Source organism: Dysidea avara, chromosome 15 (genome assembly GCF_963678975.1).
Source record: "Dysidea avara chromosome 15, odDysAvar1.4, whole genome shotgun sequence".
Classification (NCBI taxonomy): Eukaryota; Metazoa; Porifera; class Demospongiae; order Dictyoceratida; family Dysideidae; genus Dysidea; species Dysidea avara.
This window is the reverse complement of record NC_089286.1, coordinates 8,847,315-8,864,911: the sequence shown is the minus strand read 5'-3', so window position 1 is coordinate 8,864,911 and position 17,597 is coordinate 8,847,315. Positions and strand designations below refer to the sequence as shown.

At 36.4% G+C, this 17,597-nt stretch overlaps 1 protein-coding gene and 1 long non-coding RNA gene across 4 annotated transcripts in view; one reads left to right on the top strand and one right to left on the bottom strand.

Moving 5' to 3' along the window:
* Positions 1-17,597, top strand: part of LOC136245651 (uncharacterized) — a 213,321-nt gene that overhangs the window by 99,146 nt on the left and 96,578 nt on the right. The gene's annotated exons all lie outside the window — the stretch shown is intronic.
* LOC136246141 (tetratricopeptide repeat protein 28-like) overlaps positions 5,086-17,597 on the bottom strand; it is a 37,617-nt gene continuing 25,105 nt past the window's right edge. For all 3 annotated transcript variants that reach the window (XM_066037601.1, XM_066037603.1, XM_066037602.1), the window contains exons 3-5: positions 7,434-10,958; positions 7,229-7,375; positions 5,086-6,365 (exon numbers count right to left, since the gene is read on the bottom strand). In XM_066037601.1, coding sequence (XP_065893673.1) covers positions 5,193-6,365; positions 7,229-7,375; positions 7,434-10,922 — 4,809 coding nt within the window. In that variant the 5' untranslated portion in view covers positions 10,923-10,958 and the 3' untranslated portion in view covers positions 5,086-5,192. The remainder of the gene's footprint in view (positions 6,366-7,228; positions 7,376-7,433; positions 10,959-17,597) is intronic.

Genomic DNA, 17,597 nt, shown 5'->3' with positions numbered 1-17,597 from the left:
GTCCCACCAGTTACGCAAAGTGTGAAGTTTCCCAACAGCTGTAGCTAGCATCATCAGTGTTAAAATTCATGCTTGACTACTGACTAAATTTTCATAAATTACGGTTATGTTCTAATTCATATTCACAATCATATTCACAATAATATCATATTACATAGCTACCAGAATCCTCCAATATTAAGCACCACATACCGTACACAAGGAAATTTTGACGTCAAAAAAATTTGACGAATTCAGACTTCAGCAGATTTGACAAATAAAATGTTGACAAAAATCAAGAAATTGTAGCAAAACCTGTACTTTTAAGGGCGCTTATAAACATTTGACGAATTTAAATTTGACGAATTAAACCGATTCGTCAAATTCGTCAAATTTTTTTGACGTCAAAATTTCCTTACATACGGTAGACCAATGGCAGATCAAGGATGGGGAATTTGGCGCAAATGCCTTCTCCCTTGTGGAGGAGAGACATACTGCTTTTGATTGAAATGCTAAATCTTAATAAAATAGAATAAATTATACACATTACTACCATTAATTGCAACCTTATCTAAAACAAAAGTCTAAGCAGCTGTCAAACTGTCACCCAGCACCTTTGTGCATATTAAGCGCCTCTAAAAACAATTATTGTATTGCTGGAGTGTAGCCTTTTAAACAGCTTTTAAAAAGACTTCACAAAGCCCAAAATAGCAAAAAAATAAGCAGTGATACAACTATGAGGTGATTATTTGCTGCTTCAAATATACAAGAGAACCTGCTGTCCCCAACTACCTACAACTTCGTCCGTTTGTGCCCCTCCCCTTGCCAGCCCCTGGATCTGCTCCTGTAAACTGTGTTATGTTATAGTTAAACCCACCACAGTAGTTATCAATCCAAGGCCAAGGTGTTGATAACTAGATATTCTACAAATGCAGGTTGGTTTAGGCTTCTATCCCACACTTTGAAGCACTCAAGTTCACGAACAAAGTGTCAGATAGACATGTCAGTTGTGTATGGCTCCAATTTTTACTGAACTTGTAGTTTTACAATGTGTGAGGCTTCAGTTTGCTTTATTTGATATCACTTCTTGCATCACTTCTTTCAACTAAATGTGTATAGCTAAATATATTATGTTGTCTTCCATATATGTACTGGGGTTTAACTACCATTCCCTGAGCATATACTCCCAGTTTTTTACTTTGATGTAGGAATTCAGTGGGATAGAATGTATACACATACATATAAGGATACACGCAGCTCACACATATCAGTGGCGGATCTAGGAATTTATAAAGGGGGTTTCCAGTTTAGAAGGTGGACATATACACTGACATGATGCATGCAAAAGTCTGCACTACATTGTCTGGTTTGGTAAGGTGAGACAAAAAAAAAGGTCACAGCCTATTGATAAAGTACATAAAATCCTTAAATAACTTGCTACACATTGCTCTAATAGCTACTGTGACTGCTCTATTAGAGTATCTCGATCGAGGCACATGTAAAAATGCACGCCGCAATTAAAACATTTAATTGTTATGTAATCATTTTTCAAAGGGGGTTTCTGAAACCCCCCTAAATCTACCACTGCATAGTCTATACTGACCTAACTTTTAACACATAGTTGTGCTTTTCTAACAAACCCAGATACTACCGATGTGCTGGCTGCAATACAAAACAACAAACCACTTTCATGTGTATGAAAAAGGAGGAATTTAAACTCCGTGAATATTTATTTTTGTGCATGGCTGTAACTACACATAACATAATTTATGTTAAGTGGAAAGATACCGTAATTTGCTTTTTTTTCATTGTAAATTGATTTTTGTATGCCGAACTTTGTACGAAAATTTCTTACACGAAAATTTTTGCACAAGATCGAACTACTTTAATAGAGCAGTCATTCAAGTAGTTAAAGCATCAGTACAAAAATATTTTTGCACGAAATCTTTTATCAGGAATTTTTTTGTACAAAAATAAAGCGAATTATGGTAGTGCAAAAATCTGGCACAGATTTGCTTGAATATATTAATGTTATGCTTACGCTTGGTATTGAGTTGTATAATATTATAGGCATCAATGTTGGTGATGCTTCTAAGAACTGCTTTCTGGCCAGATTGTTTGCATACACGCTTAGTTTAATTGTTTACATAATAATTATTATTTCTGTAGGATTTCACAAGGGGCGCACTAACAGGAATGTTACAGCAAAATTTATGGTATAATAGAGAGCTAAGAGTTGTGGTAAATGGCTGATACATTATACAGTGTGCAAATAGCAAGCTCTATCTAGGTGTCCCCACAAGAAAATTTCTAAAAGTGTATCCATCTGAGATGGAATTTGGGGGCAATTTTGACTAAAATTTAGTGAATCATAATAGCTATATTTGATTAGAGACACTCATCTGAAAGAAACTATCATTATAGTCTCTCTAGCTATGTACAAAATAATACAGCAGTGCTTAACATGCACATGCTATTATATGGTAATAGCAAGCAGTTCATGCAAGGGTCACAACATAAAATGGTGCAATATAATGTATGGTGTTACTATGAGCATGAGCCCTTCAGCCGAGCTGTGATTAAGCTATATAAAGGATACTAAAGTGCCACCATTACAGGGGAGTATATTCAGTCAAGTAAAATAATTGGTTTTGCATTGTTTTGCAAAGTTCAGATCACAAATACTCTAACGGAGCAGTAAACTACCATAATTATTAAGTTAGCCAACACAGTAAAAATAATACTCTAAAATCATATCTTAGAGTGTTTAAGACTTGAAAAGTTTCCTGCCCTAAATGACATCTATGTCTGTTTTATGCTTCAAACTTCACATACAGTAGCTCCATCCCTTAACCCCGTCACCAAAATTCCTGGAGCCGCCCTTGCATTGCAACATGCATTTGTACCAATCTGTGTTTCCATTCTCAAAGATAAGCAGACATTAAACCATGTACTTAGCTATAACTCTAGATCTTATTATAATATGCATACAAGTACAAGACTGCACAATTAGAGTAGCTTACTGCTCTATTCAGTCTTCGTAATCAAAGCTTTATGAAATGTCCTTTCCATGCACCGTACCTATAATTATAGTACTGGGTGTACGTGTATATTGCAGAAGTATAATTATAAATGTACATGTGTATGTGGTGGTCACATTTTATATAACAGTCAGGAATATATTGAAATGATTATTATTACCACTTTACTAGTCATACATACATTATGATGGAATAATTTCGGGAATAATAGGTGACAAAAGAATCAGAAATAATTCCTGAATAATAGGATGATCTTCAGAAATAATTAATTAGAATTCACTTTTTTTTTTTCTTGTAGTATTGCAGAGAATTTCGTAAAGACACATCCTCAAACATCGCTAGATTAAACTTGTGGAAAAACGATCGAGAGCATGCAGTCACTTAGCCTAATAAGACAGTCACCCAGGTTATATGTGACTGCTCTATTAGGATATCTTGCATGCAAGTGATTTTATTTTCAGCTGCAGAAGAAAATCCATGTGAATTTCTATTATTCTAGGAAGTACTTCAAGAAATATTTGAGAATAATTTTGGGCATAATACAAAAAAGAATTTCCATAAAAAATATTAGGTAATTTAAAAAGTATAATGTACTCAAGTCTACAGTAGTAGAGTGGCTATATTTATAAACCTCAAATTTTGATAAAATCGTTCACTTTGTGATAATAGCACCAAATTTTCTGTGGAAGTTGAGTAAGGTATACTAAATCATTTGAGATATGGTGCCATGTCAAAATCATTGCCTTAGGGCATGTTTTGAACTTTTAAACTAGCCCATTTCTAGCTAGTCATGAAACCATGAAAGTGCAGTTAAAATCTTTTTTTGATTATATAAATATCATGAATGTATGTCAAAGTTACAGATGTAATCAGAAAATCTTTCAAGATGTGATAAAATTATCTGACACTTCTAATGGCGCCAATATTTCAGTGTTAAAAGTACAGGTACAATCCAATAGAAATAATATATCACACATCTATGGCTTCATACACCGTGATCCTCCATGCTTCTTAACATGGCTGGCAAATGTTCTGCATGGACACCTCCCTTGATCAGCTTTTGGATATGACCACCCCTTGTTTGTGTATTCAGATGCCAAGTTTCAGTACATTTACTATTGATCCAGCTCAGAGCACTTTTATGGCTCCCCAATACATTTTCTATAATTATATTGATTTTACTTTTCAGGTTCTTTGAGCATGTCATGGTTGGTAATTTTAATGACACCATCTAATATCAAACAGAATGAATTAAGCAGATGTTGTACCAAGTTTGATGCTTTTATCAAAAAGTGAACGATTTTTTTGCTTAGCCGCTCTACTACAGCAACTTGTGCTGCAGTCTTTGAGTTACCTAACATAATACACAGGACTTGAATGCTTTGACATTACATGCTAATGATCTGATGTGAGAAAAGTGGGCCAAAGAAAAGAAAAAAAATCCCTCCAAAAAAATAAATTTCCAACCCCAGCCAAGATTCAAACAATATGCACGTGGTGTATATCTCTTATAATGTGTGTGTATAACATGTATATACTTATATCTATCAATATAAATTGTGACTGGATCTGTGAAAAGGGTCTTATAGCCTTTCCATAGTTTCCAATTGCATAAACATGGCAATCTATAACTTGACTTGTACCAGTTCACTTTACACTCCTATAGCTAGCACAGCACTATTCCTGGGTGTAATTTTAAGACAATAGGTTATGCACATGAGTTATATATGACACACCAAACTTGCATGGAAAGGCTATAAGACCCCTTTCACAGATCTTTAGTCACAATTATACTCCAATCAAAAGTTACAACTGTCTGGCAACTGTGGCAAGCATATTAAAATCAGCACTGGCACTGATCTGTATCACATGTACCATGTTGTGAAACATTATCAATTATGTCAGGGCTTTCCCCCTATCCTCCAGTAACAAGCTAGCATCCTTTCTGGATAGCATTTCAGCCACATTACTTAAACTTGATGCTGTTAACTACCATTAAAGACTGCATCTGGGCAGACCCCTGCACTTCTTCATGTGCGTATAGTGAACATATGGGTTAACAATAACAATAATAATAGCTAATGTCATTGTAGAATAATAGCAAATCGTACAAATCATTGTACATCGAATGAAAATAATAGCTACAATATAATGTAGAACTACAATGCCTAGTCAAATATTAATGTCACTAATTCTATATACTAGTCTGAGTTGTAGTTTAACACATTCTATCACAAAACTATCTCCAAGTGTAGGGTGATGTGCGACACAGACATCAAATAACTTATTGCACAACACAAGTAGGTAGTGGAGGTGGACCATATTAATGCGTACTGTACTCTGGTCTGTCAATATATTCTCTAACGCATGTAGTAGACACATGATGCATACTGCCTTGTCTGCAGCATCCATCTCACTCTCAATAGAGGAGCAAATTAGTTTAGGAATAAACAAAAGTTGAAGACTTTTATGCATAGTCTCAGGATCAAACTCTTTGTGATAGGTAATAGGATAAGGAAACATTCTGATACACCCTCCTCGTACTAACTGTTCCACCAGTGACTTAGAAACAAATCCATGTAATCTTTGCATCCTCTTATCCTCCTTAGTGGTTACAGCTGTTGTTATCACACTGTCAAGTTCATTAATAAAGAATTGAGGTAGAGGGAGTGACCCTACTATAGCGAGGCAATACAACAAGTGTTGAGCTGGTAATGAGAAATGGTCACTCCTTATTAGGTCATTAATAAACATGTGAATAGTACTGTGTTGAGATCTGCTAACACTGCTTTTAGAATTTTGTGAAGCTTCAAGATACTTTTTATGTCCAATGTGAAGTTTCAGTTGTTGTTTAACCAGGTTAAAACCAGTTCTGCTATCGTCACTGTTCTTCATCAGTGACGTTAACAGATGTATGATTGTGGCTGATCCTCGTGAATACTCACTTAAAAGAGTAAATACAACATGGTCAGAATCTCTCACACTGAATGTATCCTTCTCTAATAAAGCATACACCATTCTCTGTTTAATATTAATAGTATGTAGATTGGTTACGTCGATCAAATTACACCCTCTAGAAAGATGTTTCTCTACTTCTGTAACAATGTTGTTTTTAAAAAGAAAATCATAACTAACAATAATAATGTCAGTTGATGTTTCTTGTAGCTGATTCATGACATAGCCACATGTATCCAAACTGACAAAGTCATGCAATACAATCAGTTTCTTTTCTTCGCGACTGGCAGGCTCGTTATTCTTCAGTGTTTGCAAAGTTGGAGTACTAATATCTGGTAATTTATCAAAACTCTCCTTCTGCTCTCTGTAAATTCCCCCTCCAAGTGGAGTCTGAAAACAAAATGACACATTTCAAACAGTGAACAACTGATGAGCTCAGTTCACACACAAAAGTAAATAGAATTTTTGTACCAATGATGTATGCCAGTCAAACATTTCCTAATAACATCATGCATTCATGAGCTATCCAAGCATAAATGGTGCAGGAGATTAAAAATATTTAAATGTTGATTTCACATGTGAATGTGAATCTAAAATGCAAACTGTATGGATATACCAGATTTAAAATTTTCATCTCTAGAGCTAAAGAATAGTGTTCAGTAAGGCCCAATCATTTATTACAAAGTTATACTCTAATAAAACAAACATTTACTCTAACAGAGCACACACTATAGTATGTTCACGTTGAGCTGAACCCTGAAAAACAGCTAAAAATTAAAAGTGGATTTTTTCTCAACAGAGTTAACATTTCTGCCAACCAGATGATTATTGGTAACAGCAAAGGTGTCAACAACAGACATGTATGGTTTGGCTCCATTACAAGTTTGGGAAAGGGCTCTAATGGACACTGTACTTATATGGCTTTTCCATAGGAAATGTATTGTGAAAATTTTGATTGGCCGTAAATATTATGTCAAACATTTGAACAATAAGATTTTGAAATATTTTTAGCGGATCAAGCAGTACTACAAATGAGCCAAATTTCAAGATCGTGTGTAATTGCATCCATGAGTTATTAAGTGTTTTTGAGGATTCAGCTCAACGTGAACATACTATAGCAAAAGAATAATCTAATTAAATGGCAACTTTTGACGTTTGGATAATCAAGGATTTCGAATTCAGAGGTTTATATAATCAACGATGTGCTGTATATAACTCTGTGTTACAGGTACAACACACACACACACACACACCTCCATGGCCACTTTAACACAAGTCTCCAGTGTCAACTCATCAGACACATTATACCAGTATACTCCACAGGGATAATATTGGTAGTAAGTTTTGACAAAATCTCTAGCACATTCTTCAGGTTCATTACCTGGAGTTCCCACAAGTAACTGTATATAAGATATAAGAATAATAAATGACATGTAACTATTGATCATGCTGACATACCTGAACATTACTCAGACTTTTTGTTTTACCACTTAATAAACCTTCACCAATTTCTTTTACAGATTGCCTGGGGAAGATGGATGCTTCACCTATCATTTTCAAAATAGGAAATTGAGAATTACTGCTTTTATGAAGTGTGATTTCTTTTCCAATAATTTGAAATCCAGACCAATGCACAAAATGTGAATACTTGTGAAAACATCTTAAACTCTGCATTGATCTCTGTAGAGCATGAAAGCTGGGTAAACCATTTACTAAAAACTGGTAAAAATACTGCATAAAAATATGAGCACTTTCATCTGGCACTCTCCATAGGGACACCAATACAGATTGTGCTCCAGCTGATAAAAAAGCTCTTGCCATTCCAATGACACCTTCAGCCTTCACCTGACCTCGTCCCGAATCACATGAGCTCAAAACTACTAAAGCTGGTGATATGTTTAATGTTTCGATCTCTTTAGGAAAGATCAAAATGTGCTCCGAATTGACAATCCCTGATTTAGGTACAGGAAAGGATGAAGCAAAAGCAAGGAAACCAGCAATAGCTGACCCATGTGTTGCTAAATGTATAATTTTACCTGATCGCAAGCGATACAGAACACTTTGCTTTGTTGCTTGTTCCCTCAACACTGCAGTGGTCCCAACAATATTTGCCACTGAAACTGCTTCTTTTTCTGCATAAGGTAGTCTACCTAAGTTCCACTGTACTGAGTCAAGTTCAAATGGTGGAATGTTTGGGTTGCCAACAACAACAAAGTCACTTTTGTCCCCTGGCACTTCCACTATTGGATTTCCAGTTACACTCATTATGAGTTGAGTTAAAAATGAAGGTACAATTCTAATTCTGAATCTATCACCAAGAAACTCCCAATTTTGTTTATTAATCAGAGGAGAAAATGGCATCAAGTGGGTTACACTATCTGGTATAACTATGAACTCTGTTACTTTACTAGCTCCAAGACTCTCAAATGCTTCCATTATCTTCTTGGCTATCACATCATAAAGTACTGTGAACGGTGACTCTTGTTCATAGGCACACCTCTGGAATATGTGTACTTCATTTTGGTTGAGAAACTGGAGAAGGTTATATCTGATGTAAAGTTCAAATGAACTGTTATCAAATTCTTCATTCCTAAGTTGAATTGTATTGCATCTCATCTTCACTTCACCATTGATTGGTATGAGAACCCACATCAAGAGTTTAGAAAGACAATATGACAGAAACACAGCTGGCATTTTCTGTTTCTCTACTGTCTTAAAAATGTCACATAAGCCAAGTGGCGTAGATACAGCAAGGAGGTCAGAACAAGAAGCTCTTTTCTTTTGTAGCATCAACTCACCAAGTGTTCTCGCCCGAGCTTGTTCTGCAAACACCAAAGCTTGTTTGAATTCTTGTGATTCTGAGTCCATAATACCAAGCTCTGACAACCGCAAATGCACTCTTCCAGTTTCAACACTAGTTTCTTGTAATTTGTAAAATGATTTGGAATTGTTCTCAAACAGTAATGTAGACAAATTTAAAGATTCATGAGAGCCTTTCACATTTTGTGTACCTCTTTCATGAGCTTCAACTGCTTCGATTAAATCAGCTTTAGCAGTCTCATAAAATGGTAATGCCTCAGTTAACCTGGTGACTTCTTCACTTGTCCCAATATCAAGAGATTTACCACTCACTGGTGATGGGGTTGCAACAACTTGTTCTATCATCTCTTCAGATTCACTGACACTGTGAGCACTATAATCAAGACTGGTCTCTTGTACTGGATGAGTAGTAATCACTTCATCTGTTAGTTTAATAGTCAATGTTCTGTATACAGAATCTCGTGTAGAAGAACGTACAAGTTCCTTTGGTTTCTTCCCCTGCATTATGCATTCTGCCACTTCAAACCTTGCACAACCTCGGTTATGGTATCCTGTGGTCTTTGTAGACCTGTCTGAACTCAGACGTAAGGCTTCTGTGTAATAGTGAACTGCCTTGACTGGTTCCTTCATTGCCATGTAAATATTTCCAATGTTGCCACATGCTCGGCTTTGTCCTTGCTGGTCACTACCATATATAGCATGACCAAGAGCAATCTCATAATATTCTTTAGCTTTCCGCAGACTTCCCATTGATTGGTAAGCATTTCCCAAGTTTGACACTGCTCTACCTACTGCTAAGGGATGACATTCATACTTGGCACTCATGTTATAGGCAATGGTCAAGTGGTCCAATGCTTTGTCATTTCGGTCTAGTCCCAACAGGGCATTTCCAAGGTTACCATGAGCCCATCCTTCAGATACACGATCCCCCAACTCCTTGGCTAACTTTAGTGAATCACTGTAACACTCATATGATTGCTCATAATCTCCTACTGACTGTAGAATGTTGCCCAATGCAGCAACAGCACCCATTTCATCTTGTTTAGCTTCCTTCAGCATTTCCCCTGTGCTGTTATACTGGTGCAACTCAGCATCTTGTTTTGCCATCTTGAAAGCACTAATGGCCTCTCTGATCTGTGACAAAGCTCTGTGACATGATCCTTTCTTCACCAACACTGCAGATTTTGACATTACTGTAATTTCAAATAATTTTGCCACATTATCTATTTGGTACTCACTGACTGCTACAGTGAAGTGTTTCACAGCTATTTCATGATTGTCATAGTACAATTCTATCTCTCCAAGGTAAATGGAGGCTAATGCATGGTCACCAGCACTCTGGTGCTTCACCGATATCTCCAACAAATTGTTAAAAAACTTTTTAGCAATATTGCATTGATACTTTTTGAAATGGGCAAGACCCTGACCAAACTCACGAGCCATTTCAATTTCCTCACTTAACACTAAATGTCTATCAAGCACTTCCAATGACTTGATCATCATCCCATAATCTCCAGCATGATAAAACTGAGAAGATATGTGTATAATACTTTGTGGATCAGATAATTCCAAAGGAAGATCACTACGGTCATGACTAATAAATTGTTGCTGTAATGGAACACTTTGGTTAGTACTTGTAGCAGGTTGTCTTCTAAATGTCATACTTTGCTGCTGAAACTTCTCCACTTGTAGCCTTTTTTGATTCTTGTTCCCTCCCAGTGTAGGCAGGTCTAGAGGTACTGCAGGTGGTATAGCAATACCAGCAGGTATTCCTTTCGGTACTCCAATTATTGGGAACAAATTGGGCACCTCCCGATTTATATTTGAAACATTAACTAACTCATTTCTTCCACTAAGAGTGTCTATTAGGATTGGTCCATTTTCATTTCCAGGAATATACTCTGTAGGTTTTACTGGTACACTAGGAGTAATACCAGCTGTAGTTGTTACTTGTGTATTCCTTGTGCTGTCACTTTTGATACCAGCAGGACCAGTAGATAGTTTGTGTGGTTCATGTCGTGTTGGAGCATGTTGTAAAGAATGCTGAGGTGATATAACACTGCCAATAGCTTCACCATCACCATCAAAGCCATCACCACTATCACTTTGATTTTCTTGAAAAGACATTGTAAATTTGAGTAGTGCAGAAGTCCTCAATCAATGCTAAAATATACATACATGCATTGAGTAATGATCAGGCCATGCTAAGGTACAAAATGCAAAATGTATTGGTTCTTTCTAACTACCGTTAAGTGACCAATCAGATCATTAATGTAATACTCTAATAATAGAGCTATCAATACTCCAATCATATACAGTACAGTATAATACCCACGGATAATATATATGTTGCACATGGATTGGAAATGACTCTATAAATTGCACAAAATGGTGAAACAATCCTTGTAATGAAGTTTACGGTGCACACTTAATTCATGGTGAACTAGTCATTTATGTAGAGGAAGACAATGTTTTATACAAAAACTGATTTGAGTACTTATTCTTCTAGTGAATAGCAATGAAATGAAGAACCCCACTTGAGTTTCTGTGAGTGCGCATATAGTTGTCTGAACATTTCACTGTGGTGTAGCTTCACACAGTGCCAACTCACCACATTGCATTGCCAAAGAAACAGAACAGATTCTGCTCTTTCATGTGCGCCAAGCATGTGTAAGTACACATATCCACTGCCACGATTTGCCTACACAATTATATTCGTGCTTCATCTACTCAATAAATCAGCATTAACTTATCCTATATCAGGTTTTAATAGCTAAAGAAATAAAACACAGTTTTGTTTATAAATTAAGTGACCATCCTTTCTATTGCCATCACCTAGCCAGTGATTACCCTAAACAAACGTACCAGAGCAACATATTAACCACAAACAGCGTAGTTAACTGTGAAACTATGCAACACCCAACAACAAAATAACTTTAATGATGATACCAAGACACTACTATTTGATGAAAAGGCCTTATAAGTTTCAAAAACATTCTGCAACTGTGAGAGAATTGCATTATTCTATACTAGTCTCCACTACCAAATCTGCTTGTGACATTGTACTACAAAGACTGAATACCATTCATAATACTTTCATATGCACGTTTCCAATCCATGTGCAACATATATTATCCACCCCTCAGCCCTCCAAACAAAATGGGGCTTCCAAAAATAATGCCATGCATGGACATCACTACAGAAATATTTTAAATACCTTCATGGAGGAGCTTTAGTGTATCTAATGTCAACTCTACATGTACATTATATTACAAATTAAGTTGATGTTGTGTTACTTCTAAAAAAAAGATGCCTATGCAGGTAGTTACTCTTCTAGCTAAATAGACATTAACCAACCATGCTATTACTTATTTAGTTAACCAATTTTTTCTGTGATTTAATGGATTTTGTAATATGAAAATTCTTTTTGGTCCATGCTTCTAAGTGACTGGTAAGTACTGTATTAACTCGTAGCAAATGAAATAGTTTGTGAAGGAAATTAATTACTTTGTTATATTCTGTTTTTTTTTGTGGACAATTTTAGCATGTTACAGCATACGTATTTTATTTTCTAAAGGTATTAGCTTATTACATTGTTTAGAAACATATACTGGTAATGACCCCAACTCAAAATATTTAAAATTTGGGTAACCCCATTTTAATGTACATGAGACCAGCCAGTCAAGAGATATTTAAAGCTTTACAAAAGCAAACTGGTTTCCGATAGAGTTCACCGATAGCGTGATACACTTCCCCAGGTATTACTGTGTTGCATTATATGAAGTGTAGTGTAGTAGCCTACAATTTGTCAATCATGTTCATACAGTTTCTATAGACCATTTTCCAGTGTAACAGACACATCTCGTAAATTCTGGTAACATTGGTACAGTCTAGTATAGTAAAGCTTCTTTCAGTGATTTTTAACAACTAACGTGTTGCACTCACATACAGGAAAAGAAGTGTAGAGATTCAGAGAGAAACGTACAGGCATCCAACAACTAGCAGTTGTAGTGTGAAAACCATCAATATGTAGTTAGTCATGACCATACTTACACTTTCCAGAACGAAGAAGTTTCAGGAGATCTACAAGAAGGACATGAGCTATAGCTACAGTGAATGAAGAAGGACTCAAGACAGCTATATACGATCAATGAAGAAAGACTCAAACTACATAGCTACAAAGAGTAAAGGAGTTGAACTAGCTACAATGAATGAAGGACTTGAACTATCTACCAATATGATGAATAAAGGGGGACTCAAGGTAGCTACTATGGATGATGGTCACGAACGGTCAAATGAAACAAGAATATCTTCAGAGGCCTGTGAAGTTACTGAGGATACTAAGGATCTGTATGTTTTATAGCAATATATATATTTTTAAATTTAAATAAGGTGCCAGACGAATGTGGAATGGTCTACCATTAAGTTCAAGATCACTGTGAGTTTAGTATGGGGACAATCCACACAAAAACAGCCAAGCTGTGAAAAAATGGTGCAGCCTTAAAAAGCCTGGGTGAAAAAGTTGTGAAATCAATGGTGGCAGCCAAGAAATGGCTGCAATGATGTTAATGCTAATAAATTTTAACAATGCACATTATTAAGATTTTATAGCATTAACATCATTGCAGCCATTTCTTGGCCGCCACTTTTGATTTTCACAATTTTTTCACCCAGGATTTTTAAGACCACACCATTTTTTCACAGCTTCGCCGTTTTTGTGTGGATTTCACTTCTTTTTGTACTTTATAAGGCCCCAAAAAAACCAGCGTTGTTTTTACTCACATTTCTTTTCTATGTAGATACAATGATGATTATTGAAGACAGACTAGTAAATTGTATGATTTAATTCAATATTTGATAATATTATTGTAATACTCTAATAGAGTGCACATTTTTTGAGGACTTCTAATAGAACATACATAGAATGTTCTAAAACAATCTATATAGTACTTAATTCTATTGGTAGATCTATGAAATTACAAATGTTTGATTATAGCTAAGCAGATTTCAACTAGAAATTTCAACTAGAAATTTCATTTAAAAAGCAGAAATAAAGTGAGATGATCAGCGAAGGTAACAGTGGTTTAGTGGTTAAGGATGCAGGTGTTAGGTATGGAGGTCCCTGGTTTGAACTCTGGTAAGTTTTTTGCACATCTTTTTTACCCTGCGGTGAATACTCTATTAGAGTATCTCAATCCCATGATGTTACACTTGCTTGGTTTTTGCTTTATAACTTTGTTGCTGTAACTCTACTACTATTGAAACTATCAAAAGACACTGCTACGATGGTCAGCCTATCTACACACCAATTTTTAAGTTATTTGTATACTCGGTTTACCCTGTAGCCATGACGGAAGTTTGATCTTTTTATGTGAATAAGTGCTCACAACTCCTTGAATATTCACAACAACGCTGGTATGTGGATCCACTGTTACACACTTTTCATTTGTGCCAAAGACAGAGGCAATTGAGTTGCACGTTTGCATTTTATAGCAATTTTTGCAAAGTGCGCAAAAAGAAATCAAAGGCCCAGGTACGAATAAGAAAAAAATGAAATTAAAACGAAACTTTAAACGTCCATATCTCGCAAATGGCTATTGTGAATTTAATCAAATTTGCTGTGTGGTGTACCCCATCTGGGGGACAGGTGTAATGCAAAAGTGGTGCGCTTTGGAGAAGGGGCCATGGAGCTATGCACGCATGAAAAGGCCGTTTTATTTCTTACTGTCAATATACTCACGGTGTGGTCGCTGGCTTTCTTGGCCGCACAACACTACCGTGTGTCTTGATTTTACTAAACTGACTTGCTATTATACTGGATTGCCAATTTGTAGCTTTAGCAGAATACCTGTAGCCAAAGGTACTGAATCATGGTTGTTAAACTTGAATAAGAACTGAAACTGAAATGGAACTCACTACAAGACAGTCCAGGTTGATCATGATCTACAAAACCATTAATAATTTAATGGAAGATAACTTCAAGTCTCATTTGTACCCTTCTGAAACACCGACTAGAGGCCATCAATTAAAGTTTAAACAACTGCAAACAAGAATTAATTCATTTCAACACTCATTTTTGCCAGCCACGATCCATGATTGGAATTCTCTGCCAGCTGTGTACCTAGTTATTTCTTCTAGTTTACTGACAAACCGAACAATTTGTGCACACACACACACACTCATATAATATGAGGTTCTATGCATAATCAATCAATCAATAATAATAAAGGCACTGCATCTGCAATCATGGAGAGGAGGTAGTGAGACGTGTAGCAACAGTGCAAACGAAGGAGAGGTACAACAACGGGGAAGTAACTCTTGTTGCTTTACAATCTTGTCAATAAATAATCAGTTATTTGCTGTGCTAATCAATTTACATCAAGGACTGGAGTCATTGAATGTACATGTACGGTTCAAAATTAATGAGACCACTTACAGTCACATGTTTATAGCATGGATTTTGTTTTTGTCGAGAGTCCTGTTGCCATTGCCATCCAGACAACAAATGGTGCAATGGATTTCAATTAGGTTAAAAACACTTCTTATAAGAATTGACTGTTTTGAGATTGAGTGGCAATGACCTTCTGGTTTGATGAACTCTTCGATTACTTACTCCCAATACAAGAGCAGAAACACTTGCAAAGTGCTAGTGGAATTTGTTTGTGTTTAGACACCAGGCGAGGTATATTTAACAGTACTCCTTTTTCTGCAACAGTCTCTTGAATGTCAAATCCTTTATCTGCCATAATATCATCACCTGGTTTAAACAGGTCTGGAAAATCAGATTTCTCAGTAATTTCTGATACACGTCACCCCCAACTTCTGATACAAAACTAACAAGCTTTGCTGGTGTATACCCTAGCAGCAGATGTAGAGAAGATGAGAAGAGTTTCTGAACTAAGGATTTATGTTTAGAGAGGGATATTGGACGTAGAAATTGTTTCAAAACATTAAACCACATACTATGCATGATCTAGTCAGTAATATTACTTGTGTGTAATTGTATTTAACTAATTATGATAATCCATTGGTACAATAACAAACAATGACTATAAACCATTTAAAATAAATTGAATGGGTATGCAATAGACGGAGTAGTCATGGTCACTAATAATTACTTAGCTGTTTCCAAATTCTTCAATAAGTATCTGGTACGACATGCTGAATATAGAATCATTTCAACTTGAGTAATAGATCTACCCACTACTCATAATCAGTTAAAATTTGGTCAACAACAATAGCATCATTACTAAATATAGCAAAATCACACCACTCTACATCTAACACAGCCATTTCACCTTGAACCTATGCGTAGTAAAGCATGTTCCTTTGAAAAAAAGCTGTAACAAACCATCAACTCCCTTTTTCATAAAAAAATCTATGTAACAATCTCTGTGGGAGACATACGAAGTGGTGACATGGTGAATGACACTGTATAGGGACATTGGATCTTTAAACAGCCTCTGCTGCATGTATCAACATTCCTACAAAGCACTTTCCTATTAGTGGAGGCTTCAAATGAAACTCTTCTCTGGAAGGAAGTGCAAGCCACTAGCCTCAACTATCATATCCTCCCAACATTGCTTCCTGTGTCTATTGTAGTTATGATGAGCCCTTTCTAAATTTTTCCTTCCCCACCAAATCTGAAGTGGCATTTTCTTCAGGGGTCCATTATGTCCTGTACCATCATTGAGAATCTGTTGTTGGTCAATGTTTCAGTACCTCGCAGAATCTGGAGCTGGTTAATCTTCATTCCACATAAAATGCCAAAGTTCACCACCAGACTGCTCACAAGTAGCAGCTTCTATTTCTGCTACCTTATCACATGGCAGCTTCATATCCATAACAAACTGGTGACAATCAATGGGGGTGGGATCAGCAATCTGCTAGATGTTACCATTAACAGATCCACGTAAAAATAGCACATGAGTCCAGAGAAAGACATCATCACAGTTGGCATGTGTCACACCAAAAGTGCTGTAATCCTGTACATATGGCATGGTCTCTTTAACTCAAGCAATAAGAATGTCAATTCTTTCCTTGTCAATAGTTCCCGGCTCGAGGGTCAAAAGAGTTTCTGCTAATACGCTATACTAGCAAATCAGTACTGTCAATGTGACAAGGCTTGATAATTGCATATCACTAAAACATTCAGAAGCTACACAGTTTTTTTGGAGGGGGGGTTTGATTCCAAGTCATAGGAAATTTCTATGGGGAGGTTCTCATCAATAGCATGATGTGCAATAAAAATAACAAAATGGTTGCAAGCTTGACACAACCTACTACATAAAAACAATGTCCACATAATATCAAGACACACGGTAGTGTGTCGTGCGGCCCAAGAAGCCGGCACGCCACACCGTGAATATATTAACAGGAAGTAAACACAGTTTTCACACCTTTGTAGTTCCGTGATTCCTTATCCGATTGAAACCAAAGTTGCTACAGAAGTGCCGGCTAGGTAGGGGAGTCCACATTCCAAATTTGAAGAACACTGCTCCAGCCATTTCCGAGATACGAGTATCCACAGTTTGGGGTTTTTTTCTTCGTTTTTTTCTTCTACTTCTTTTTGCACACTTTGTAAAATCCGCTATAAAACACGAATGCGTTGACCAATCGGGCTGAAATTTGGCACACTTAAAGGGCTTGTTAAGGCAAATCTCAGTACCAAGTTTGATAGGAATCCGATGAACATTCATGGAGTTACGACCGATTGTTTGCGTAAAATAAGGTCGAAGGTCTGTCACGCCCACAGGGTAAACCGCTTGAAGGAATGAGCTGAAAATTGCTATGAAGATGGAG